Genomic DNA, 27,866 nt, shown 5'->3' on the forward strand with positions numbered 1-27,866 from the left:
CACTGCAAAGCCAGTGATCAAACTTCATCCCGTCGTTTTTCTACTAGGACGAAACTGGAGTTTAGATCATTTTGGATCGATTTCTGCTCCGTTTGTGTCTGAAACCTTCAGCTCAGGCTTCTTAAATGGTGTTGTATAAATAAACAGAAGAGAAATGTGAGATAACACATTAAGGCTTTAATTAGAGTCACAATTTATTTTACAAGAGCAAACGTTACTTTGCATTAAATTGCACAAATAAAGTTGAAATACAGTAAAAGTTTACATTAGTATAAACTGAGCTGATTAGAGCATCAGATACATCAAACTGCCTCTGACTTTGGTAAATTAGTCATGAAAAGAGAATATAAATCATAAAAGCTGCTCTAGACTTTGATTATTTCAGTTTAGCTGAAACGTTAATAAATTCAACTTGTGCGTTATTAAAACGTGAATAAACGTTCACGACTCATGAAAATTGTGGTTAATTAAATATTCTGAAGGGACTTGAGCAGCTAAAGATGTGATTGAACCGAAACATTTCCCCACCTGATGCTTGGATTAGGCAGTTTGGGAGTCCTTAAATTAATTCAATGGAGATAAATTAATTCCTGAAATGTCTCAGTGGGTAATTTCTTTTTTTTTTTAAATGAATTTCCTTAGAGAGCCAAGAAATGGTCACCAAACACAAAGCAGGAGGGAGTCGATGTGGTCGGGTTCCTGAAGCCGTCTGATTGGTTGGCGGCGGCGGCGCTCACAGCTTGGCGTAGTCTTTCAGGATGACCTCCAGCTTCTGACTCAGCATGATGTTCCCTCTTACCTTCAGCTTTCCGGAGAAGAAGGCCTAACAAGAAAAATAAACGTTTATTTTGCAGCATTTGTCATGAGAGCGCGGAGCGGCGTTCAGGAAATTAAGATGAAAGGAGACGAAGATGATCCCTGCGCAGAAGAAAGCTAACCGAGCCTCTGATGAGGATTTTCTTTGCTCTGCTCGGCTGAAATCAATCCAACGACGGGGTTATGATGACCCTGGAAGACAGTTAGCAGCTCCTCTTTCAACTCCGTCAGCTAATCTTCCCCCAGCTGCTCCTTTCATCACCGCAGAGAGAGGAGAAGACCCGCCCGAGGGATCTCCAGCCCGCCGACTTTCTATAAAGACGAACGAAGGCGGCGCGAGATCAATAAGCAGAAGCGCATGAATTCTGCGTGGCGACGGCCACTCCCACCGACAGATGGGATGCCACAGACATAACAAGCAGCGGCGATTGATTGTCTGCGCTGAGGGCTCTCCGAGAGATCGCCGCGTCCATATTTTATCTGACGAGACGAGATCAAGCAGGACGTCGTTATGGATCGAAGGGGAGCCTCAAAGGAACTTTCCCCGTAATCAGAATGTACAGGAAGTGGTTCGCCGTCGCAGCGGCCGTTTGAAATGGGAGGCGGAAGTTTCCCAGACGCAGGCGGAGGAGCTTCAAAGACGTTACCTTCTGAGGCTGAAGCTTCCCCGTCACCACCTCCATGAAGTCCTCGTCTGACAGAGTGAAGGTCACGTCGACCTTCCCGCCGGGCGGCCCTCTGAGCACAGAGCCGCTGCCGTTCTTCAGATCAATGGCTGCAGGGGGAGCGGAGGCAGACACAGACAAGAAGACGGATTAGAAAACAAAAAGCTCCACTTTCCGTCGACTCGTTTTCGGCTTCAAATTCCAGCACAGTATTTAAACTAAATCTGGTTTTACATCAGTGAAATCAGCTTAACTTGGATCAAAAAGTGACATTTTTAATCTCGGTTCTCTTTTGTTCACATCCGTCTCCATTTAGTCCAATCCGATGCATCCTCTACTCTCACACCAAACAGCTTCCTGTCCTCTCTTACATCACAGAGTCATTTGCAAACATCGTAGTCCACGACCAATCCTCTCTAACCTCGTCTCCTAGCTCGTCCTGCTAGCAAAGCAAACGGGACGCGGCTTAGAGCCGATCCTTGATGCACTCCCACCTCCACCTTGAACCTGCAGCACACCTCACTGCTGTCTCACTCCAGAACTCCTCTTGTAATACACAGCTCCTCTCAGTTTTCTCCCAGGCTGCGTTCACACAGCAGGTCTCTATTTTTTGCTAAAATCCAATGTTTTTTTTTGTAATGTAGTTCAAACTAATCCAATGCGACCGTAATGAGACAGTTTACGACCCCAAACAGAGGAACTTTAATGTCAAACAGCAGCGTTTTGTTTATGGGAGCAGTTAACGGAGGGAGCCGTTTATGGATCGATTTTATAGTTTATTCAACAACGGGAGCCAAAAGTATCGTCACAAGATCATAAGACGATGAGAACTAGCAACAAGAAAGCACAACTAATAGAAACAGTGTTTTGTGGAACAACTCCTGTAGAAAAATCAGTTTGGATACGTAGTTAAAACCAGCAGTGGTGGGACTGTGATGTGATGTGCTTCAATTACAGACTCATTCACAAGAATGACGTAAAAGCCAGATAAAATGCGACACGAACGTTCAGACTGCAGACGCTTTGAAAACAATCAGATACGCGTCTGAATGAGAAGCGGCTGAAATTTGAAAAAGATCGTACTTAGGACTGCCGTGAAAAAGTCGATTATACAGCTCTGGAAAAACCTCCTTCCAACCTCACTGAGTTTCCGGTAGAAATAATTATGCAAAAAGTTGTTCAGCAGAACAAGAAGAGTTAGATTTTTTTTTCTCCACTGATTATTGAGGGAATTTTTTTATTCCAATGAAAATAAAACAGAAGATATGTATATTTGTACATTTATTCTTATATTATTTTTTTAAGTGTTGCCCATCTAGTTTTCTAACAGAAATAAAAGTTTTTGCTGAACGATAATAATGAAAACGTTTGTGTTCATGCAACTTACTCCACTCTGCAGCTTTCTCGCCGGCCTTGGTGATCTCCCAGCCGAACACGGCGTTCACCTTCTTGACCAGCTCTGAGCCCAGATCTTTAACGCGCCGCCCGATCTCTGCAAACACCAGGTCGCTCTGAAGGCCTCCTCCCTGCAGCAGGAGCAGAGAAAAGGCAGAAAATATACATCCGTTTTGTCCGAATCAAAGGTGCAGAGTGGTGGGAGGCCCGAGGAGGGAAAATGCACACATCAAACAACCTGTGAAAACTCTTTCTGCAATCTGTAAAACAACATTTTCTGAGTTCGAGCTCCTCGTTATGTTGCGTAACATAAAATCCAAGCAGAAATCTACTTTTCACTGCAATCACAGGATGAATCTCGGTGGTTCAGGTTTTTATCTCAATAAAAATCTGAACTGAGCTTCATTTGCTCACTTTGATGCCCCTAAATGAACGAGGCGACATTATTAAGATTTTTTTTTTTTTTTTTTGCTGAATAAAAAGGCCACCGTGACCGCCGCTGTCCACCCCCTTTGACAATGGAAAGAAATGAGGCCACCAAAAATAGAAAGTAATAAAACGAATTACAGTGGAATAATTGACAGTGAGGGTAGTTTTATTTATTTATTTATTTTTTTCGTTCCCAGACTTCATGTACCTGAGGGAGAATTTCAGGAGAAGCTTCTGATGTGCCGTGCAAATCCACGTAGCCCCCAGCCAGAGCGACATCACCCGTCTCCTTCACCTGCATGAAAGAGACGAGAGCTCATCAGAAGAGCAGGCGGCTCGGGCTCATCTCTTCACCGCAGCTCGTGATGAGGGTGTAATCCTCACTGCTGCTGAAGAAGAAGAAAAAAGAAAAAAAGAAGAGAGAGAGACTCACTTTACACTGGATGTGGATCCGGCTGCCCTCCTTCCACATCTCGGTTTGCAGCGACTGACCCGGAAACACGGGCTTCGCAAAGCGGACCTGAAAGAAGCAGCGAGGAGGGAGGGGACACATAACTACAGGATTACATGGACGAAAAAAAATCAGATACAAGTCGCATTAAGGCGAAAAAACAATCGTAATTCACTTCACTTCAGGCTGCAGTGTGAACAGATATTCCTCCAGGACTCTCCTGCTTTTAGCTACGTTCATCTTCCTATCTCTACCTTATGGCCATATTTTGTTTCATTTGCAACAAGTCAGTGCTGTAATAAACCTGCAGGTGAAAACAGAGCTACTCTCAACAGCTTCATCAAATCTCATGTGGAAACTAAGTGACGATTCTTTGCAGCATACGAAAGCAGCAATGCAGACATTTGATCTGAAACCCCAGAGAGGCAACGCTCACCTTTATGGCCTTGAACTTCGCCGGGTCGTTGTCGGCGAAGCGCTTGAGGACGTGTCTCGCCGCGAAGCCGAACGAACACAAGCCATGCAGGATGGGAGCCCTGAAGCCTGACCCAGTAGCATTTTTAAACACAGCATGAGCAAGAATAAATGAGATGGTGGTAACATCATTTGAGAAAGAAGGGAAAAAAAACCCAAAAGAAGACGGGGAGTCCGGACCGAACAGCGGTTCGTCTTGTTCTGCTCTCACCTCCCATGGCGGCGAAGCCGGGGTCTATGTGCAGAGGGTTCCAGTCTCCGCTCAGACGGTACAAGGCGGCCTGCAACCGCCGGGGGAGCAGACATTGTTTAGATTTATATCTTATTCATAGCTTCATGTGGGATAAAATTAAATTATCATAAAGACACCTAAAATAAGAGTGCCTTTGAAGTGATACAGATGCAGTCATTTGAAAATGCTTGGGGGATTTCTCTTTTTCTTTTCGTTGCTTTCACACGGCATCTTGCAGTCAGCAAATTTCTCTTCTCTGACAGAACGAAAACCCGCGCTCAAACTCTCCGTCGCCACACATACTCCGACTCGAACTTAATGATTATTGCAGAGAGGAGTAAAAAGAAAACCCAACATGTTCTATTTTCACCCTTGCATCATCAATTCGGCTGATTTATTCTGCAGCAAAACCCACACAGACACACTCACTTGGTCTCCTGTGGTTGATTCAATCACCACAGCATCTGGTGCGCGCTTGGGTGGAGGCAGAGGAGCCTGGGGGAAATTTAAACGAAACAAAACAAAACAAAAAAAAACTGTTGAACATGATGGAGGATTCGTAACAGTTTTCTCAAGTTATATATATATATATATATATATATATATATGCAAAAAAACCAGGATGCTGTAAAGGGTAAATAAACGAGTGTAAAATCCACAGACAGCAGAGAATAGTAGAGACACACAAATGTGGAGAAGTATGATTTGATTCCAGCAACATTTTTCTAATTTTTAACGTTTAATAAGTGGAAACGGGTGAATCATAGATGCATCTTTTGGATATACATGATATTTGTGCCCACAATGAGTGTATGTGAACTTGTGACCAGGATGTAGAGAACATGCGTCAAATCCGGCCCGCCGTGGCTTTTTATATGGCCCTCTAGGATCCAGACTAAACGGTTTCTTAAATATTATTTTATCAATCAAATCATTGCAGTTTTTATCCGTTTACCTCCAAATTATATCAAAAAGTCCCTAAAGTCTTTTGAGAATTACCTTGGAAATTCACACAAAATCAACAAATCCCCACACTTTTTTGCACTAATAAATAATTGGGAATTTATTGCAGATTTTTCTCAAAAATTGCCAAAAACCTTCTTACTTGTTCTGAAAAGCTGCCTTTTCCATTAAATCTGACATTTAATGGATGTCAGATTATAATCCAAGTTCTATACAGTGAGTAATAAAAAGTCACATTTATCACATTTTCAAAGCATTAAATTGCAAAGTAAAATCTCTTTTAAGTCATCTTTGAGATGTACAGAATTTTTATAAAAACTTAAGGTTAAAACCATTTTTTAAAAAGTGGTATAAAACGCCACGGCATGCCTGGAAAATACGTGATACCTTTTAAAAGTAGTTTATGAAGTGTCAGAATCTCCACTTAAGACCAAAAGAAAATATCTACAGTTTTACTAACATTAAGATGCAGACATGAGTAGCATAACTATTTCCTCTGCAGCCTGTTTAGTGGAAACATACAGTTTTCTGCATAAAATTGTGCTGCTGCAATAAAAGATTAATTTAACGAGTGTGAAGGGTATTAAATATGGCAGCGTATTCTGGCACATGCTGCTCCAAGGTGTCTCGCTAATCACTGAAACTTCTGATTATCTACTGACAAAGTTATGACAATATTCCTTCTTTGGATAAAGTTTTAATTTCAAAGGATGTTTTCAACTTTATCCAACTCAGATCTGGAAATTTCTCTATAACAGCTGTAATATATAAATATATATATATATATATATATATATATATATATATATATATATATATATATATATATATATATATATATATATATATATATATATATATATATTTTTTTTTTTTATTTTATTTTATTTATTTTTTTTTTACAGTAGGTAGGGTTTAGACAAGGATCTTTGAGTTGTTTTTCTTCCCTTTACTTGATGAAATATTCATTTTTTGCCACCTTATTTTTTAAAAAAGCTTCAATAATTTGTCATTTGTATCTCAGAGCTCTTCACATTCAAACAAACTGGGACATTTCAACATGCTCTTTGCTTCCCAGTCCACTAATTAGTTGTTCCAATCAGAAAAGCCTTTTTATGACTCTTAAGCAAACACTCAGCAACAAGCTCTGACATACTTTAGCTTTGTCTGAGCTCCTCTTTCCTCCGAAGCGTCCAGCTCCAACCACAAACACTGAGAACTGGTTGTAGCACACGAGTTCGTCGCCATTGTAGGTGTTCACTGAAAAACAGAGCAAATGCTGGCATTTTACATGATAAACCAAAACAAATTTCTGCATACTTGTCAAGTAGAAAGAAAACAGACACGATGTCACTGCAGCATGCAAACTAACCCCAGCATAACTTCTCTTTTCACCACAGCTAACAGGTTTAATGTGAGCGAGGACATTTCAGACATTCTCCCGAGTCAACACACAGAAAAAACCCCAGGTCCCACAGTTTCCTGGTTTAAGATGGATTAATTATAGATCAGAGTGGTTTTAAATAACATTCATCTCTGAGGAATTGCCACACAAAAAGTATGAGCCATTCACAGTCTGTTATTCTGGCCCCTGCAGACACAGACTGTAAATTAACTTTCATTAATTCAGCCTGAGAGGGATCTGTGAGGCCAAACAATACATTAAACTGAAGAAAACAAATGGATTTTGAATAAATACACTGTATGATGGAAACTCTGCGCTGTTAAAAGGTCAATCCAAACCCACCGTCCAGCAGGATGACGGCTCCGGATCCTTTGTCCAGGACGTCTGCGACTGTGGTCTCGGAGGTAAGGGTGCCTGGAGGGACAATTAAACGCTTAACATGAAAATATTTGCAATTCTGCAACATCTTGATTCAAAAGAGAACCAGTCGATGTTAAATTTACAAGATGCTTGATGATTTCTGCAAGGAAATCGATTATCAGAGCGATTAATCGATTGGAAAAACTGACAGAGTGGCATTATTTTCCACCCATCTCATCGGTCTGCTAAAATATTCTGGATAAAAAGAAATACTGATGCATGCAGCTGTTGGGCTACAGTCGTTTGAAATGTAAAAACGGAGTCGCAGCTGGTAAAACTCTTTAAAATCCAACAACTGAGCATAAACAGAAATGTGATTAGAAGAGTTTCTGAGGAAAAATATAACAACAAAAACAGCAACAACAAGCTTCTGGGTTTCAAACCAAAATATCAAAAAATATTTTAGGCCTAGTTCAAGAGACCGAACAGGTAATAAAACAACCCTTTTTTATTTCTTTATATGTTTTCAGTCAGTCAGTAAGTCGAAACTAGGATGTTATCTGAGAAATCAAACAGAAAGCATGTCAAATTAATATGAATACATTGTATTTATTAAGTAGTAATAGAATTTTAGGCTGTAAAATACAAAAAAAAAAAATACACACAATTTGGATATTTAAATATTATCCAGTTCCAATATAAAGCGTTTAAAAAAATAATGATTAATGCTACGACTTAAAAATAGTCTTAAAACAACAATTTTATTGTTTATCGCAATAATTTGTGGGAGAATTTATCAACCAGCAAAATGTAAAGGAACTAACTGCTTATTATTTCAAATATCCAAGAGAATAATATTTCATAAGCCTGAGTAAATGACACTGAAAGAGCGTTTACTTCCTTTCATGATGAGCTACAACCCTAATTTACCACTGCGCAGTGTCAAGGGGTAAATACCTGAAGTAGGCAGAGGTTTGTAAAGCTCCAGATACTGCTCTCCATGCAAAACCTGAAACAACACAACAGCTGTGACACACATTCACCAGAAAGTCCCGCAGCCTCATTAGCATTAGCAGCAAACTATTTACTCTTCTTCTGTGTGCAAGGCTGTGTGAAATATCCCATATGGACATAAATCTGCATCAACATATTTACAAACAGCAAAGTTGTGTATACACTTAGACATGTGCAAGACGGCACAGGCGGACATCCTGGAGAGTAATCTGCACGTTTCCTGACCTGTGTGAAGTCTATGCTGAGTCCAGGGACGGAGCTGAGGCCGCCGCCCATCGTGGCGGCCTGCGAGGGGATGACCCCGAACGTGGGGAGGCAGCTGAAGTCTTGATGCCCTTCGTACAGGAACCTACGTTAGGATGCAAAGTGTCGGTGAAGTGTGAAGTAGCGCACCAAGACAGAAACGGTTGCACAGATGGCAGAACATGCATGACAATGAAGCAAGCAGGGTTCATGCACTTTTCTCACAGTAAAATTCAAGCATGAAAGCACCACAAATGAACAAGACAGTTTCAGTTCAGCATTATATGATATCATTTATTACTCCTATTAATAATAGGGACAAGGTAAACTAAAATATAGCAACACATTACGTTTTGAGAGGGCCCAAGAAGAAAAAAATCCCCAAATTTCAACCTTTTGTACCAGTTAAACACAATAAAAACCAATTTTGCCATTTTTAATAATAACTATTCATTACACTGAAATAATCCAAACAAATCATGGGTAAACACTGTATTATTATTATTATTATTGTTAATCTTATTACAATTACCTTCTTGCTAAAAATTAAATGCCTGCCTTCACTATCTGAAGATAAATCCCACCAAACTTCTCTTGTTTTAGGACAGTTAGAATTACAAAAACTATTTCTATTTGGTAAATGCCAGAAAATGTAGCAAAAACATTTTTTAGAGATTTTTTCTTTTGTGTAACTTTCTTTGAATTAGACTCAGGGATGACGGTCTTTGAACAGTCAAAACTTTTGGGGTTCTCACAACAATTTGCTAGTTTTCTGGCACACAAACAAAAATCAGAAGCAAACCTGAGGCTGTCTGGATCTCTGGTGGACATGCCGACTCCCAGCGCGTAGAGGATGCACTGGTTAGAGGTGAAGCTGAACGAGCTTGAGGGAAGTTTTTGTCCGATAGCTTCCGCCTGGAGAACAAAATTATTATTATTATGTTACCTCTCAGATCCCATTTGTCTTCAATTTCAAAATTAATGCACCACATTCATATAAAATCCAAATAAAACACATTAAAATCTGCGATCCGAATGTAGGAAAATGCAGAAAAACTCCTTTCTCCCTCTCAAACTAAGCCAAATAAAACAGAACCCTCAGATTCTGCTGCCAACAACTAATATTAAATATAAAAATCAACCACTACCCATCTCAGTATCCATCCCAACTTTAGTTGTAAGTCCCCAGAGGACAGCTGCTTTTGCAGCAAGTTAAAATACCAGGCATGTGTAACACCTAAAATATATAGAGTATATTCATAAAGAAAATACTGGAAGAAAGGGAGAGGCAAAAATCAACAAATTATATAACCATTATGAATCAGCAGGGAGTTAAAACATTAAATTGAAGTAAAAAGAATTTCATATGATTATTTTAATCCTTTGCATCCTTAAGAAATAAGTGCGATGGAGTTTTTTAATCCCTTGCAACAGATTAAGAAACAGATTAAATAACAGAAAATACAAACCAAGGTGTTTGCTACAAAAAGGAAATAATACGACCACTAGCTAAACGTCGTAAACTATGGCAAAAGATTAACGCTTCCTGTTTTCAGTGAATAACACTTTTACATTCAGTAGCCGGTGAATTTCATTCACGGTGTGTTTTCAGCGGTCCTTGAGCCTTTTGAGCGGAGGGTGGTCTCTGAAAGCAAGGGAGAATCAGCAGCTCAGGGCTGCGCTCCAGGCCGGGATCAGGCTGGGCTTTGTGAGAGATCAGCACAATCACACAATGGGTGGAGAGAGGCAGCCAAGAATTGAGCCAACTTCGATTTGTGTTTGCATCGGAGGCGCCGGGAGGCCTGAGAACGGCCACAAACTCCTGAGCTGAACAGTAATTAACCGTTAATGATACCGAGCAACAAAAGCCGTCCTAAAGATCAATGAGGTGAGGCGATCCGCAGCGTCAGAAATGTTCTCAGACCGTCATCAACCGCAGTTTTAGCACATCTGGCAGAACCTCAGGTCATTAATTTCCAGCTCCAGAACAAGTATAAAAAAAAAACAAACGTGTTTCTGTTTTTATTCTTAGCATAATATCACACAAATAAAAAATTTAGTCACTGGACTTGAAACATAGTCTTATTTGTCACAGGCTAAGTGACAAAGAAGACTTAAATATTTTCACCCTGGAAAAACCCCCCAACTATTTAAGAGGGAGGGAACTTTAACGAGTTAATTTAATTACATAAAACTTGTATAATTAATCTTAATATACGCTAAGGTCCAGAGCCAGAACGTTGGTATTTACATGTTTCTGGATCATCCATATGTTAATCGAGTTCCACCACTAAACCACATCCACAAACAACTGATTAAAATCAGTAAATATCTTTGTTGTTGAGCTCATATGGGTTTTTTATTTAATAATTTAGCAGCAAAAACACTTTTTGAATTGAAAATGTTCATTCTGGCAATATTTAGCTTTCAATTACAATACGATTCATTTAAATTAATGAATTAAAGCCCCAGCAATTAATTTGATTAAATAATTTAATCAAATCCCACCACTAATATTTACTACTTAAGTGATTTCTGAAGGCAACTGGTTAAATCCAGTGCTGGATTTAGAAATGTTTTACTGTCTCCATCTGGTTTTTCTCCATTATTCTCCCGTTTTCAGCAACATTCAATCCCCCCCACCAGCTCTGATCATCCCTGCTGAACAAAAGCTTCCCCACAGAATGATGCTAGCACCACATGTAGCATTTTTTCAAGCAATCTTATTTCATACCAGCTGCTTCTTGGTTTTCATGAAGCTGCTTGTTCTCTAACAAACCTCTGAGTCCTTCACAAAACTTATAGATGGACTTTCTACTCATTAGATGAAGGTAATTTGTTGCAATGGACTTTGGGGTATCAGCATAGACGGGGATGGATTACAAATTGTTGCCATACTTGGAGGATTTTTACTCACAAAAAGCTGTCAGAACTAATTAATTGTCCTTAAGCTTCACCATTATGAGTTACTTTTTGGTTTTCTATCACATAAAAAAACCCAATAAACATCATTAAAGATGTATAAACTTCCTTTTATTTATGATACTAGATGATTATGTTATGTAAATTTTCTTTCATGCATTTTCTGGAAATTAAGAAAATGTTTAAGCTTTGAACTGAACCCAAGCACCTAAACTTCAGCCTCCATTAAAGAAAACATACAAGAGAAGAGATAAAAAAGGCTTTTGAGTCAGTTCCATTCCATTCTGACTATTTTTTATTATTATTATTATTATTATTCTTTTATTTTTGGTTGTTTTTTAAGTTATTGAGATAAAATCTTTGTTTACAAATACAAAAATGAGGAACAGAACTCAAAATGTGAAATGAAGCCTTCTACAGTAAATACATTGTTAAAAAGAAAAAAAACAGAAAGAAGACGTTACCACAGTCATATGTGTTAGCATCTCTTGGGAATAGTGGCTAAATATAGTCTGAGTAGCTAAACTAAAAAAACTAAAGGGTGAAGATGACGAAAATTTACATTTGTGAATATGAAATTTGCCAAATATGAGAATTAGATTAATTGCCAGTCATCTGTCTGCATTCATACTCCAGGGTTTCCCCCAGTGTATTATAAGCCTGGCGGGCCACCAGGTTTTACTTGTGCCCCCACCAGGACAAGCATTGCTTATTTAAGTTTCTTTTTTTTATGTTTGCATTTTAACACTTTATAGTTGGTGTTCAGACACTAGTCTTCTAATAACATAATTTTCAAGTGACATCTTCAAGTTTCCTGTCAACTTTAAACATTTTTTAACTCAAAAACATGACGGGCCGCTGGATGAACGACTGCCAAGCGCCCCAACCACAGGGCTTAGCAAGTTTTCTGGGGGAAACCCTGTATTATTTCCATGAAAAGAAAAGAAAAATAACATGGTCAACATGGTCAAACTTTATAATTTGTCATGTTGATACTCCGTTTTCAAAACAGTTTTATTATTTCAAAAAATTTCTTTAGACACGATAATTCCAGTTAAATAACTGTTTCTGGATGCTCTTTGCATAACGTACAGTGGGGGTCTTTCTATTGTGACTGATTTGTTTTCAGTTTTTCAATGTGTAGAAGAAGAGCTCCTGTTACCCACTGTGCCTACGGGGCTCAGCACTGCCCCCTATCAGGGCCGCATGGTACTTACTGTCTCACGCTTTGCATTTTCAGATCAGAATGACTAAAGGGAGTAAAAGCAGTGGATAAAACAGGAAAGGTCACGCCACTAGTTTGGCAGTACTTCAGATATTCTAAACAATAAACTAATAATTATCAATATTGATAAGTATGAAACCATATCGTCCAGCTACAGATGCAGCATTGAAAATTAAGCCAAGAGAAAACAGTGTTGAGGACAGAAGCTAACTAACTCAATTCAGGGAAAATGTGCAGATTATTTATGTTGCTCCAGAAAGTGGTTTTAATCTTTCGCCCAATCCTTGTTTATAGTGGGAGGGAAAAAAGAGAAGCTAAATAACATCTCACCCAGGAGCTAATTTCTGAATAAGAAATGATGAATAATGGAATCAAGTTAATGATTTTATGTTTAATTAAAAAGTATGTATTTAATTGATATGACTCCCACATCTCTGTCTCCCCCAGACAAAAACTCGTCGGCCCTCAGGCTCCTGTTACAGTGCTAATTGAATGCTTAATGTCCAACACCACAGAGTGTGCTAAAACCTAAAATATAGCAATACCAACTTCAGAAAGAGAATGAATTAAACAGAGTTGGAAAGGGATTGCAGCGGCTCATTCATATCAATCAGAGTTATTAAATGCGAGAAACGTATAGCATTATCACACCTCTGTGGTAGCATTACAGTCACAGCTCTCCTGCTGCAGCTGATTTGTCATATTAATGACCACAGAGCCTCAGCTTAAAACAATCCTGCTTGGCAGAGTGGTGCGATTCCCTCAGCATAATATCACCTCTCAGTTGGTCAGAAATCACCATAAAGCCCGGCCTCTGGAGGCTCGCTTTTAATTAAAACTGCATTAAAATGCAGATGTGGGAAATGGCGTTCTTTCAGAACTGTTCCCACACTCCTTTTTGATTTCATTTTATATGCTTTCATGTGTTCACACATTATTACAGTTCCTCATAAAAGTATTTGCTCATATTTTGTCACGTTACATCACTGCAGAGGTGTAAGATATGGAGAGCCATTTCGGCCAAAATTAAATAAATAAATGTATAGGGAAAATAAATATAAAATTAATTAAATAAATGTAATAAATATATTCCCTATACATTTATTTATTTAATTTTGGCCGAAATGGCTCTCCATAAAGGTGAGCGATATGGACTTAGACGTTTATCACAATATTTTGTGGTACTATTGTGAAAATGATAAAAATGTAAAAAACTTTTACTACAAAGCCTACATGGCAAAAAGTTTTGACATCTCTGCATTAAGCTCAAAACTTCAGTCTATTTTACTGAAATTTTATGCAACAGAACAGAATAATGATGTGTAATTGTGCTAAGTGGAGGGGAAATAATTCAAAAATCTAAACAATGTGACCCCATTTACTCTCATATCCTTAAATAAAAATCTGTGCAACCATATTGTTACAAAAATCTGTGCAACCATATTGTTACAAAACTATTCCTTGGAAGTTGTCTGTGTTTTTCTTTTTCTTTTTTTTTTGCACTGCTGAATCCAAAAATGACATCTATTATTTCAATCATCCAGAAAAGGTTTTAGGAGGAAAAAAATGTGCATTAATTACAAATTACAAACTTGGATTTCTGTAAATTGAATAATAAACACTGATAAGGTTCAGTACATGTAAATTGAACATTACGTCTTCATTGTGCAAAATTCTCCTTTTCTGATGGACTTTCTCCCGCTGCTCTTCGCTCATTGATCCCAGATTCTCAGGAAACCGATCCATATGTGAGAACAAGTCATGCGTTTTGATGCTCATGTTGCATCCATAGTCCAGAAAGTTGACCTGATTGAGCAAAACCAATGTGATCTTTTTGATTCCGCACATGAAAATGACCCTAAACGAGTTGAAAAACCCCAGGCGATGTTTTGGCTGTTGCCCAGTGTTATCTATGTTAAATAAGTTCTAATGCTGAAATTCAGTGGTGTCTTTATAACAAGTAAAATATAATGACATTACCACTGTTGGAGAATCTTAATGTCCTCTTTCGCACTGATGGGTCCACTGTACATACTTTATGAGCTATAATAATAAACAACCTTTATTTAACCAGTTAAAAATGTATTTTTCAAGTAGGACCTGGCAAGACAGCAGCACCGTTTACATGTATCAACATCTTCAGTCAACCAGAGAAGTACATTTAATTATTTTAGTTGATAAGAGATTCATCCATAGAGTTTGTAGCCTCTGAATTGCATAACAGCATTAAACTGAAAAGCATCTGTGATGTTTTACAGGCCATGTTGTGAAAGCAGCACAGAAACAATTCTGAATAATACAACAGAGTTATTTGAATCGGAAACTACAGTCTGTAATTATCATGCGGCCTCTTTGAAACTAACCTTTTTACTGCCCTTACATCCTCCTTCAAACATCTAAACACATAAAACCATTTAGTGCTGGTAAGATAGTTGTGCACTTGGAGAGGAGCATGTCATAAAATAAACACAAGCACAGCAGCAGCACAGCTTGGTGTAACTTAAGCAATGCGTTGCACAGCAAGGACAAGAATGCAAATGCAACTAGCGGAGCTGCACACACTGTCACACACACACAAACGCACGCATGCAGTCTAATGAAGACACAATGGGGATGTTTATCTTTAGGCTACAGTGTGACTCTCTTCCAAATCCCAAGCAGGCAGCAGAAACAAAGTGAGGAGGACAGAGATACCAGAGAGAGACGGAAACATTTTAGGAACAATACTATAAAATCTTTGAATGAGCACGGCGAGGGCTGCTCATCCACCGCAGGATTTTAAAAAAAGAGCAGATTGTTTTTTATTATTTTAAAAAAAGCACACCCCATTTAGCCTCTGTTATAGCTCCAGTGAGCATTTCTGCAGTCTTCATGCTGCACCGAACCCAAAGATTTCAATTTTTCATCGTATAAATTATTCTGATGACAGTTTTTCTGATAAACTAAACTACATTGGAGAGGATGATTTTAATGCAGTTATTTTAAGTTTGAACGCGACTACTGCGCGCTACGAGTGTGAGGCGGCTGCAGTCCTTGTGGATATCATGCACATGGTGAGATTTTACTGTAGCGCTAATCTTTTATTTAAGCAACTCTGCAATATGTGAGCTGTCACAGATTCAGCGTTCGGAGTTCAGCGAGTGGGAACACAGAAACGTGAACAAACACCTACTGAGGGGAGATACTCTGCTGTCCGCAGTCATCTTTTTAAAAAGCTAATCTGCGCAGACGCTTGTCTGGTGTGTCGACTTTTCAGATTTACGGGGGATATCAACCTTCCTGCAGTATGTATGTTGTAGGAGCTTTGCTAAAGAGGGAATTATCGTCCCTGACTTTATGCTGTGTGGATTTATTACAGAGTCATGAGATGCAACGTCTGAAAGAGCCAGAGAGCTTACAGCCGCATACTTTCAGAAGTCATTATGTCCTTTGTTGTCACACCCACAGGCCACAGGGTGAAACCCTTAAGCTCCTCATAAGTGCAGCCAACATAAGAAGAAACAAAATGCAAGCAGAGGTCACCATGGGTGCCTGAACAATGAACAAAGCAGAGCAAAAATGAGAGAGCACACTTTATGTTTTTGACTTCTGGATCACTTCTAGTGGTCTAAATTATACTTTGACTAAGTAAATATTAAATATTGAAATAATTGCACAGTTTAACCCTACTGAGAGAGTATGAATGGAGAAACCGAAAACAAAAGTTATTTCAAAACTTCCTTTGATAATTTCTTAATCTATGAACCGTAGGTCAAGTTCAAAACCCTGATTTAAGGTGGAATACTGGTCAAAAAAGATTTTTTTTAATTGGGTGTTTTTGTGTTCCCAACCAGAAACAGAAAAACAAAACCACTGAGGGTTAAAGTATTGAATCCAAACTCTGATGTGGCAAATCATAAAAGAAGATTTTCAATTTAAAATAATTTCAAGAAAAAAAATGTCGGAAGTTGTTTTTGGAAATTTATATTTTCAACTTTTAGGAAACAGTAATTTCCAAAACATTTTTCCACACACATCTTTCTTGTCTTAATCAAAAGTTGAAAATCACAAAAGCCAATTTCCATATTTTTCCAGCTTCTTCAAACATATGTAGGCGTCTTGACTGTGATTTCAAACTCTTTTCTGATGATTTCCATGTCGCCTTCATTTGTCTCAGCAAACAACACGTGACCATGTGCAGTACTGACAGTAACTAGCCAAAATAAATGAAAGTCAATCATCCACTATTCTAAATACGCAAACAAGAAGGTTTCTCATGTTCCCTGCTGCCAAACTGCAAAACATTTCCTGTTGCATGGATTCACCTGCAGGAAGCAAACAATCTCTTTGTTAACAAAAACCTGTCTGTCTGGATCCATTCAATTTCTCAGCTATTTATTATTTAGGTTTTCTTGTCCACTCATCTACAACTCAGGCAAATTGGGCCTGTTCCGTCAGGAAAGACAAAACTTTTGATTGAAAAACTGAATAGATTTTATTAAAGGAGTCAGCTAACCTCAATTTTTCTTTTGCCTCACAATATTACTAAATATATAATGGATTTACATCCAGTAGATCAAAATTGACTTTTGATTGCATCAGTTAAATCTATCTATCTATCTAGAATTATTTTTACCTAGTCAGATAATTACATTTTACTTAAAAAAATGTTTTTCTTTTTTAACATCCTACAAAAAAAGTAAATCAAGGATTTACTCATGTATATAGACACAAAAATAAATTATATAAATAAATAAAATTAGGTTCTGCATATTCAGAATGTTAAATATGATGAGACTGAACTGGAAATTAACAAAATCTCAATCATAGTGCAACTCCAAAGGGAAAAAAAATCTTCCGGTAATAGTTTTTACTTTAATTTTAAAATGATTATCATTATTTAATTGTTTGCATTAAACTTGAATATTAGTTGTTAAAATATGATCCAGACTAGAAAACTATATTTTCCCCTCAAGTCCGAGGCATCTAGTGCTTCAACTACGTTTCAGATTTCCTAGAATAAGCCCACCATGAACTTCTCAGCTTGCTGAATCCAAACATTACTCATAACCTGACAACAGGGTGCAAAAATGTTTACAACAGGGATAAAGAGGGAAGTGTGATGAAAATAAATTCAGCGATCTTTAGCCCAGTGTTGAAGAAAACCGGAGCAGAAATTGCATCTTAACTTACAGGATTAAACCCTGATCCTGTTGCTCCGGAGGCGGCAGCTGCTGCTGGATTTGCACCAACTTCTCCATCTGACTCCACTTGAGACAGCACACTCACAACTGAATGCAGAGACTCTGCAACAAGACCAGAAAGAAAGAAAAATACAGAACAGGAGAAGAAACTCGGAACCATTAAAACCGTAGAAAGTTTTAATAATGATGAGCTGCATCCTCTTGTTCTGTATTAAGATCTAATGTACAACGTCCATATTTCACAACTGGAAAAGAAACCTGCTGATGTAAGATGTATATTTTACAAACAGAGAAAAGAGCAGAGGTGGCACTAATCTTCTCAATTAGCTCTTACCATCAATCACCAGACATAAATAAAACTTGTCTGGTAGGACTTAATGTGGTAATTTTTAAATTAAAAATAAAAGGTATGCATCTAGTTTCATTGTTTGGTTGAGGAGTTGCTTTTTTGAACAATTTTTCCCTCTGGTTTTGGATTCTGTGCAGCTGGAAGTATTTTCGCTCTTACTTTTTTTTTTTTTTTTTTTACTGATTAGCATCTTAAGCACTCAAAATATACCTGAACTTTGAGGTGAATTAGCAGTGCTTGCTAACAGCTGATGTTGTATTTAGGGACATGTTACTGTGGAACCTGAGCTGGTAGAATTTCATGGCATTTCAATAACACTCTCTTCAGTCAGAGGCCTCTTCGGGCAGCAAGACTGACTGCTACTGGAGATCCTTGCAGCATTTCCGACAACAACTTCTTGAAGATTCTTGGATGATATGAGTTACTGCAACGTTTAATTTTCCTTCGGGATAAACAAAGTATTTTTGAAATGAATTTAATTAATCTTGTCTAAAAATCACCATAACTGAAACCACATTTTGCAGAGTTTCGCAAGAAACAAAACAACTTACTGGTGTTTTTCTTGTTGATAACAGAAAAATGTATACATTTTAAATGAACCAAGCTGATTTTTTATGTTGAAACAACCAGACTCAATCACTAAATCATGAAAGAAACTACGAGCTTCAGTGGTGATGAATGTAATACAACTGCAACTCTGATTACAAGAAAAATACCTTTAGCAAAAGATATATAGAATATTTTCTGTTATAGTTTTAAAAAAAGTAAAAAAAACTTGTAGAACAAGCATAAAATATCATTTAAAACTTAAGCTCAAACTCCATACTTATCCAAATGTAGGTTTTAAATAGCCAACATGTAGTCCTTGTGAGAAATAATAATTCTACATCTAATTTAAGATTGTGAAATCACACAAGCAACAATTTAATTAAAGATACCAGTCTAGATGTAGCTTCAAAAAAGATCCTAAAAATCTCTCATTGTTATACTTATTAGTTCCTTCTTTACGTTGTCTGAAAGTGGAGTGTAAAGATTTAAATACCTATGCATACAACATGAACACAACAAGGCAATCCCAGAGAACCAAGGAAGCAGAATCTGAGGGAAGACTAAAGCCGCTCATTACCATCAATCAGTGGCGAGTGGTTACCGAACACGGGCGGCAACAAGTCTTCGCATTAAGCTACAAATGAGGAGGCACAACAAAGCCATGCTAATGAGAGCTGCTCACACCCTGTGGGAAAACCACCCCCGTTCGGTTAACGCCAGCCCCCACTGCCCCCAACTTAACATGTGAGAGAGCAGAGACGGCCAGAGGAGGCGGAGAGAAATAATAATCAGCGTTGGACAACCTCTCCGTTTCCATCAGACCTTTCCAGGAAAATTGCACTTGTTCAGACTGAACATTGCTTTCACCTTGACTTTCTCCCTTTCTTTGTGAGACCTTTAACAGTACTTCTTGGTTTTTGTTGAAGCCCATTAACTGTAATTGCTGGTGTAAAATTAGTTTAATGATCTGAAAGAACAAAAACAATCTATAAAAGGAAATGCTTCTTCACAGTACAGTTTACTTGTGTATTAATAAAAAAAAAATATTGCAGCATGGAGCACATAATTGGCCTCAGGTGTCACTGACCTTGTACATTAGCTGGCTTGGTGGCATTTTCAAAATCACAGATCGCGTCCCACTGGTCCCGGACCCCCTCAGGAGTCATCGGTTTGTTCCTCTGCCTCACAATCCGGCCCTCAGTTCGCTCCCAGCGTACTGCGCGCGCGGATACACACAAATGAGGGGAAGGGGGTCACCGCCCGGTAAAAATCCAACACATACATTACAAAGGAGCCTGGAGCTAATGGATATTACAAGCACATGCAGACATCTCTTCAGGAAAACTGCACAGAACTCACATTTACCAATCCAGCCTGCGCCAGCCTGCAAGAAGAGGAAACGTGAGAATAAACCATCACACACTCAGATTAGAGGAGAAAAATTATCTTTTTAAGGTCGTCACTGTCCAGCAGGACAGTTATTTTACCTCGAACAGTCCTCCATTTTCTTGGCATTGTTCATGACAGAGCCAGAGAACCAGAGGGGCGACGTACTCAGGCTTCAGAGACGCCACAAGGTCTAAAGACGCAAAACACAAACATTTAATACGGAGCAGAGTCGATTTACAGTCCACTATTCCTCAACTAGCACTACACACTGCATAAACCACAGATAGAGAGATGGACGGATAGACGGACGGATGGATGCTACATCTATACATTTTAATCTTTATGTGGAGTATACCATCTCCTTATGTGAACACTCTTGGTACTTACCAGTTATCTAGAGTTTTTTTTTTTTTTTTAGTATCTTCTCCAAACAGATCTGAATGCACCACAAGACCAATTGCTTTTGTTTTAAGGTTAATATTTTTAACAGTAAAAATAAACAGAATGAGCTACAAAACCAGAGGAAATAATTTTCCATTCAAAATCGACTCATATAGAAGTTAGAAGCCCATTATAGCAAACTCTTTTAATACCCTTCATCAGCTATGAAATATTTACTTTCAGACGCCGTACAGTATGTGTGCTTAAAATATCTGCCCCCTGGTGATAAGAGAGGAGGAATTCTGCCTCGCTGCGTTCACCATGTTTGCACCAGGGTGAGTTCTGTTCTTTGTCTTTCAGAAAAGTCTGAGTCAGTGAGCATGAACATATGGAACCAAGTCATTTACCAAGGTGAGGCCATCCTGAGACAGTTGGCACAGCACAGCGTGACAGATGCTACTGCAGACAAGCACGGCATGACAACAAAACCATTCCTGTTTATTCCCCGCGTCAACAGAGCTGTAGTCACAGAGCATGTCCGTGAACCAAAAGCATTTACAAGCACCATTGTCCTGGTCTTTATGATGCTAAAACACAAGCACAGAGTCTCGTTTTTAACTGACTGACTGGTTAAATAACTAGTTTTGGGGTAGTTTTACTAGGCGGCATGTAAATTTCATCTCAGAAAGTTGGATATGATTGAAAAATACATTTCAGTTTTATTATACAATTCAGTTTTATTATGGCTTTCAGCTCAAGGTAACCCAAACTTCTGTTTTTCATGCACAAAAACAAGCAACAAAAAAGGATTTTTAATACAGACAATGCATAGAGCAGTGGCCTCAAACTGCATTCCTAGAGGGTCAGTGTCCTGCAACTTTTAGACGTTCTCCTGGTCCTGCACACTTAAATTAAATGGCTGAACTGCCTCACTAGCATGCATGCAGTCAAACTCTGCAGATGACTGCTGATTAACTAATATTGGAGCCAGGTGTGCTGAAACAGAGAGACGCCTAAAAGTTGCAGGACGTCAACCCTTGAGGACTGCAGTTTGAGACCACTGACAAACAGGGTGAGGCACAAAAGGCCATTTCTAAAGAAGCTGCATCTGAGCACTAAGCAAACAAATGGAAAATTAAGTGGAAAGAAGAAAAGGGCGCACAAGACATATTTGAATTTAATCTTAAGAGTTGTTTTTTTTTTTTTTGCTGGACTTATGTAATAATTTTCCTGAGCTGTAAGCCATCAAAGGCAAGAAAATAAGAGGAATGTATCGCTTTTTCTGAACTGAATATATGCACAATATACTTTCATGACTAAAATAAATTAATAAATTAACTTTTAATGATTCATATGTATTGAGGCGTACTATAAAAGCTGCCCGAGCTTTATTTCATATTATTGTGGATTACCGATGCTTTATCATCATTTCTGTGAAGTAGACATTACAGGCATTAAAGGCTTTAGCTGCTCAACCTCTCCTGGTCAACTAATCAAGGTTGTTGGCATCAACTAACTCACTCACTCTTTGGTTGCTAGGTAACTCTTTGGTTGCTAGGTAACTCTTTGGTTACCTAGCAACAGTCTGCTGAGTAACGTGCAGGAGCAGTTTAAGGTTTCGCCATCATACCTCTTATCTGCTTAAAAATAAAAAACAATTAGAGTGAAAATTGTGGGGGGAAAAAACAGGAAAGGTCACGTCACTAGTTTGGCAGGAACAAAAGAATAAAAACAAAAAAACTCAAAATCAATAACTATCGATGTCAACTGATATGAAATCGTGATGCATCTTTCAGCCAAGGTTTCGTCCATATCCATAGAAACCTTGGTGACAAAACCTGAGACTACAACTGCCTAATAAAACCACATGCAGGTAAGTAAAAACTAATAAAGATGATAAAAACAGATTTCACCACAGCACAGAAAACAGAATATAGAAGATAAAACTAAAGTAAGCATTTTGTTGACATATGCTAACATTTTCAAAAAGAGAAAAGGATGTGGTTTAGATCTATTTTCCTTATGTTGACCAATTCAGTGTAACGATGTCATCTCTGATTACCTGGCGGCATGACGGTCTCCGTGAGGCGGGACCCAGCCACAGGAGCGATTGTGTTGCAGTGGATGTTGTACTTGCGTCCCTCGATGGCCAAAGTGTTAGCCAGCCCCAGCAGGCCTAACTTGGCAGCGCTGTAGTTGGCCTGGCCGAAGTTACCATAAATGCCCGCAGCTGACGCAGTCATGATGATTCTGGTCACAGAAGACAAGGCCGAGTTAAAGCACTTTGACAGAAATCGCTGTGCAGGAGCAGGAGACAGAAACAACCCACACACAATCTCACAGGAAAGATACTTTCCATGCATGCCGAGAATCTTTAAGCGCCTAGTCATTGCAAATAAAGAATATGTTCTCTTCAGCAACCGTGAGAGTATCCAATCCATATTTAGGAGCTCAAGGATGTTTATACATCAAACCCACAGGATATTACTTGTGCGCACAATCTCGTGCAGGCGGTTCAACTCAGTCGAGAACAAGTAAAAAGGTTAAGCATCAATGCCACATTAACTGCAGGAGACATCTGCAAAACCTCACTGCTTATAAAACAAGTAGTGATCCATAGCATACAGTCTACAACAATACAATCTCCAAGGGACTGGCAATGACAAAATGCTTTTCACATCAATAGCTATTATGCACAAAGGACATGGAGCACAAATCTTTTGGCATTTACAGAGCAACACCGAGAAAATGCTGCATCAGATAGCTGGTAGAGAGGATAAAGCTGTTCAGTGACAGTATTTCTCCACGCCATCAGAGAGACAGAACTGGAGAGTCAGGTGACTGACATTTCGCCTTTTCTTTTTATGTTTCCTCGATATGACTTTTCTTTCAAGTGCGCCATAAATTCTTTACTTAGGGTGGCTGCACACAAAGATTGAATTTCAGGCCTGAACATGAGAAATGGAAAACATATAGACAAACAAAAGAGAATTTAAAATGATTTCTGTCTCTATTAAGAAAAACACCGTAATAGCATTTGTCAGCGTATTGATTTAAAACTCGCACAACCATTTTCAACTGCTTTCTGCTAGACTTGGTCAACAGCAGCATGCTGCAGTGCAAAGAAAGTTTCTGCAAAAAAAGTTGAGTCAGTGTTTAAAATGTAATATTCCATTTCAAGCAGAGCAGCTTCTATGAACCCATGAAGGGCAACTGCCTCCTACTTCAAGCTAACGACCTTCCTCCGCTAATTATAATCCAAAACAGGCACATCTAAATAGACCTGTCACTGCTAGATGCATTTCTATACATCAGTGCAGGTGTAATTAACATTTATTACTCTTCAGTGGCCATTAGTTGTGCAAGGGAATTCAAAGTGTCTTATAAAAGAAAAGATCATAACTAGATGTCCAACTAGATGCATTTATTGCAACATAAAGGGCATGGTGTGTTAAAAAACACAAATCAATACAAAGTACTTTTCCTGTACCATATAACAACAAGTATAATAAACTCTAGAAATATGCCACTCATGGTAACAGCAACATTTGAGTTCACCTCTTTCTTCTTTTCCACAAAATACTATTTGATACTTCATCAAAAAGGAAGACAAAAAAGACCCAAAACCTACAATTTTTTTTCTTATTTGCTCTTCTCTATTTAGAGTAGAGCAAATAAGACTATATTTATAGTAGAGCTCCTTCAGTGCCATCACTGATCCCAACAAACTAAATAAATCTTTATAACTCTGTTGTTTCCACAGTTTTCACTTCTTGTAAACAGCCAGTTGTTTTATGTACATGTAACAACAAATCTACATAGAGATTTTACAGCTGAATTTGTGAAAAACCTAAAGATTTTTACATTTTGTGAGATGCGTCTGTCGATAACCGCATTACAAACCTTTTTGAGCCAGAATTGTATCTCTCCTGAGCCTGAGTATAAATGTCAACTGGCAGCTGCTTGCTTTGATCCTCACCTGCCAAAGTTTTGTTTCTTCATGTGGTTCCAGGCAGCTCGTGTTACCAAGAATGACCCTCTTAAGTGAACTCTATGGATAAGGTCTGAAATGACAACAAGCATAAGAAAAATGCTTTTTTTTATCTGTATCCAGGTGACTTGACTCTTAACTTGAGTTTCTGATAAATAAGTAAATAAATAATCAGTTTTTTTAATCCAAACAATCTCTTTACCCCAGTCCAAATCACTGGTTCTGGCAAATGAACGGTCACGAAGTATTCTGGGTAAACAAAGGCAAAAAGAATAACAATGTAAGAGCTAAAACTTAAAATTCACTTTCACGTTATTGTAATGGTCCACACTTTAATTACTGTAATAACTGTGTTCTAATACCAGAGGATCCCCATAATTTTAACTGGAGAAAAACTTACCCAGCATTGTTCACAACAATATCTGAAAAAGAAGAATATTATCAAAATACATTCTAGAAAAACCACCACTAAATATCATTTACTGATTACAGCTTTCAAAAATTAAATACAAACCAATTCTTCCAAAGGCATCAAGGGCACTTTGGATCAGCTTCTCTCCATCTTCAACAGAATCTATATACACAAAAGAAAATATAGAGGATTTTAAGACTTGATTATATTAGTTTAGATCTAAATCTCGGCTCCACCGTTTCTGATTGCATTTTCAAAGAGAAAAAAAAGGAAGAGTTCAAAAATACATAACAAAAACAAACAGAAAAAGCTTAACTTTACTCTATTTTTGACTACAAAAGCAACAATCTGGCATTTAGTTAGCTGATTAGTCACCCTACAACAAATCTGATATTTAAAAAGAAATACTAGTAAGACACATGGAAGCCTTGTTTTCTGTACAAGATTTATTTTTTCACATTGAAGAAGCACAAATAAAATAATATGGGGTTCTAACATTATCAAAACTCGCTAACAAACTCATCAGTTAGAGGGACAAGCTGGAAAATGAGTCATACAGTTTTTCTATCTGCTATAAAATAAACAACATACTACATTTAATAGAGGGAAGTCCATGTTTCTCACCATAGTTTGCCACAGCTTTGCCCCCCTTTGCTCTTATCTCCTCCACCACCTTATCGGCAGCTGCAGAACTTCTTCCACCTCCTTTTGTGTCTACCCCAAGGTCATTCACTTTATTGCAAAAAAAGAAGACAAAGATTAGCAACATAGCGCAAATTGTGCAGTTCTCCAAAACAGAACCCCAAGCGAAAACTGAACTAAAGGAGATTCTTGGTCAGAGATGAGAGCAGCATTCGAAGTCAATATTAAAGGCAGCATTTATTTTTACTGACAATCGCAGGTGAGTTTAAAATCCAATCACTGCTGTTGCAATAACTGCAGTGCACATATCTCAAATACCTTATTCAGTGCAGCTTATCTACATAAGGGTACCTCCACACACACATAATTTCTTCAGAACTAAACATGTGAAACAGAGTTTTGGATGATGGAATAATACTATAACATGATAAGAAGTTCAAAAAAGTAGATTTTTTTATAGTAGAACCTCTGTAAGAATGTTGCTTTTATACATGATCAGAAGCAATACAACTAACTCATTAAACATAATTACGGAAACCCTAGGTCAGTGGTCCCCAAACTACGGCCTGGGGGCCAGATCCGGCCCGGCCCCCTGAACAATACCAGAGAGCGTTTAGATTTTTTTTCCGGACTATAAGATGCTTATATGTGGATTTTTCTTCAACCACCAGGGGGCTCTTCAGCAGGAAGTGAATCATTGGAAGTCAAAATTGGAAATAAAAGAAGAAAGCGCCCATTAAAACAGAATTAGGTTTTAATAGAAAATTGAAATTTGAGAATGTTGTTGATCAGTTAATAGCATTGAGGGAAAAAAGTTTTTCGGGTTTTTAAATAATACTGGGATAATTATGAGAGTTTGAGGTATAGATATTAGGATCCAGTAAATGGCAGTAGTGCAACAATAATGGATGCAAGCTGCTGTTGAAATCTAAAGAAGAAGAAGAAGAAGAAGAAGGCGCCCATTTTCATTTAGCACATGCTAGTAGCAGACACGAAGGATCAGCACTTTTACTGTTACAGTTACCGTTCGGAAACTGCCGTAATCAGTTCAGTTAAATCTAAACTTGGCAACTTTTTCTTTTTCAACTGTAATAAATGTGATATTCAATTGACCTGTTATTACTGAAATTTTGGGTGTCCGCCTCCCTCTGCTGCATCGTTGTAGAAAACCTGGAGCGGCAGAGATTTCTGCGGTTTATATGTGTATGTTTACTGTTTAAAAAAAACAAAAAACTTTGGGGTTGTGGCTTATAGGCCGATGCGGCTCATAGTTTGGAAAATACGGACTATAATCCTTCCTGGATTTATTCTGTGAAGAACCCAGAGAGGGTTATTTGATTGTGCTTTCTGGGAAACAATATATTTTTACATTTAGGCACTCCTGCAATCGTCACACTTTTTCTGTTACAAACTGACTCCGGCCCCCCACCAGAGAAGGGAAAAGTTTTGTGGCCCTCACAGGAAAAAGTTTGGGGACGCCTGCCCTAGGTAACAACGTTTCCATTCATGTCAACAGAGTGCAAAGCTTGCAGGGCTTTTATTCTGAAAATCAAGCAATTAGTTTAGATGCAATTAATTATTTACCAACAACAGAGGCTCCTCTTGAAGCGAAGGCCAGTGCATATTCCTTGCCAAGACCTGTAGAAAGGAACACAGAAAAATGAAACAAGTTAAGCAAAATTTTCACCAGACCCAAACAAATCCAGCAGCAAGAGCTGCTTTATGCATGTGTCCTTTCACACACTTACAGCAGAGTAATAGGTCGTTGCGTTATTTGCACTTTGCTCCCCGAGTTTACAAATGAAACAGTCTTATTGAACATAAAACAGCAACATACGTGTTTAATATCTAATCATAACAATGATTTTTATATTTGCTAGTAATTTTGCAGATTCGTCGCCACTTTCAGCAATCAGCAAAATATACAGATTTACAAATGGGCGTGTAATATAACGTAAAATAGCTGTGTGGTGCACAAGCTGCTTTCGTAACTTTTCTCTAAAAGAGTTCTCCAAACAAATGTCAGCCACATTTAGCCAGTTAGCATCCGAAGCTAAAGCTCTAAATGATATCTAAAGTGACGGACAGCACACGGAGCTGCAGTTTTACCTCCTCCAGCGCCAGTGACAAGCGCCACTCTTCCTTCGAATGACAAAGACATTTCTGTGGACTCTCTGTTTCAGGGACAGACCGACTCCGATGCTTCACCTGCAGAACTGAATGCTAGAAAGTGAGAGTAGTGACAGAGAACTACAACTTCCGCATGAAGAGGGAGAGTCTCAGTCCTGACCAATCAGATACCTGGATTTGGTGACGCTGCTTTAGCGACGCTTTGTTTCACGAGGAGGCTGTACAGTTTGATGTAATGTCTTAAAA

The 27,866-nt window shown here is 38.4% G+C and overlaps 1 protein-coding gene across 1 annotated transcript; it reads right to left on the reverse strand.

Annotated features, from left to right (window-relative positions):
* Positions 1-157: 157 nt before the first annotated feature.
* hsd17b4 (hydroxysteroid (17-beta) dehydrogenase 4) lies at positions 158-27,760 on the reverse strand. The gene is made up of 25 exons (XM_014995918.2): positions 27,600-27,760; positions 27,075-27,128; positions 25,473-25,580; positions 24,951-25,010; positions 24,837-24,858; positions 24,639-24,685; positions 24,425-24,509; positions 22,508-22,695; positions 20,163-20,254; positions 20,035-20,059; positions 19,763-19,891; positions 17,767-17,879; positions 9,250-9,362; positions 8,430-8,553; positions 8,148-8,199; positions 7,173-7,244; positions 6,582-6,685; positions 4,892-4,957; positions 4,442-4,511; positions 4,193-4,299; positions 3,739-3,825; positions 3,514-3,600; positions 2,869-3,007; positions 1,464-1,591; positions 158-823 (listed from the first exon to the last, which is right to left on the reverse strand). Exons 1-25 carry the CDS (start codon positions 27,649-27,651, stop codon positions 734-736), a joined length of 2,214 nt encoding a protein of 737 aa, XP_014851404.1. The 5' UTR covers positions 27,652-27,760; the 3' UTR covers positions 158-733.
* Between the last annotated feature and the right edge of the window lie 106 nt (positions 27,761-27,866).

This window comes from Poecilia mexicana, unplaced genomic scaffold (assembly GCF_051168715.1).
Source record: "Poecilia mexicana isolate PSO_F unplaced genomic scaffold, ASM5116871v1 scaffold_9, whole genome shotgun sequence".
Classification (NCBI taxonomy): domain Eukaryota; kingdom Metazoa; phylum Chordata; class Actinopteri; order Cyprinodontiformes; family Poeciliidae; genus Poecilia; species Poecilia mexicana.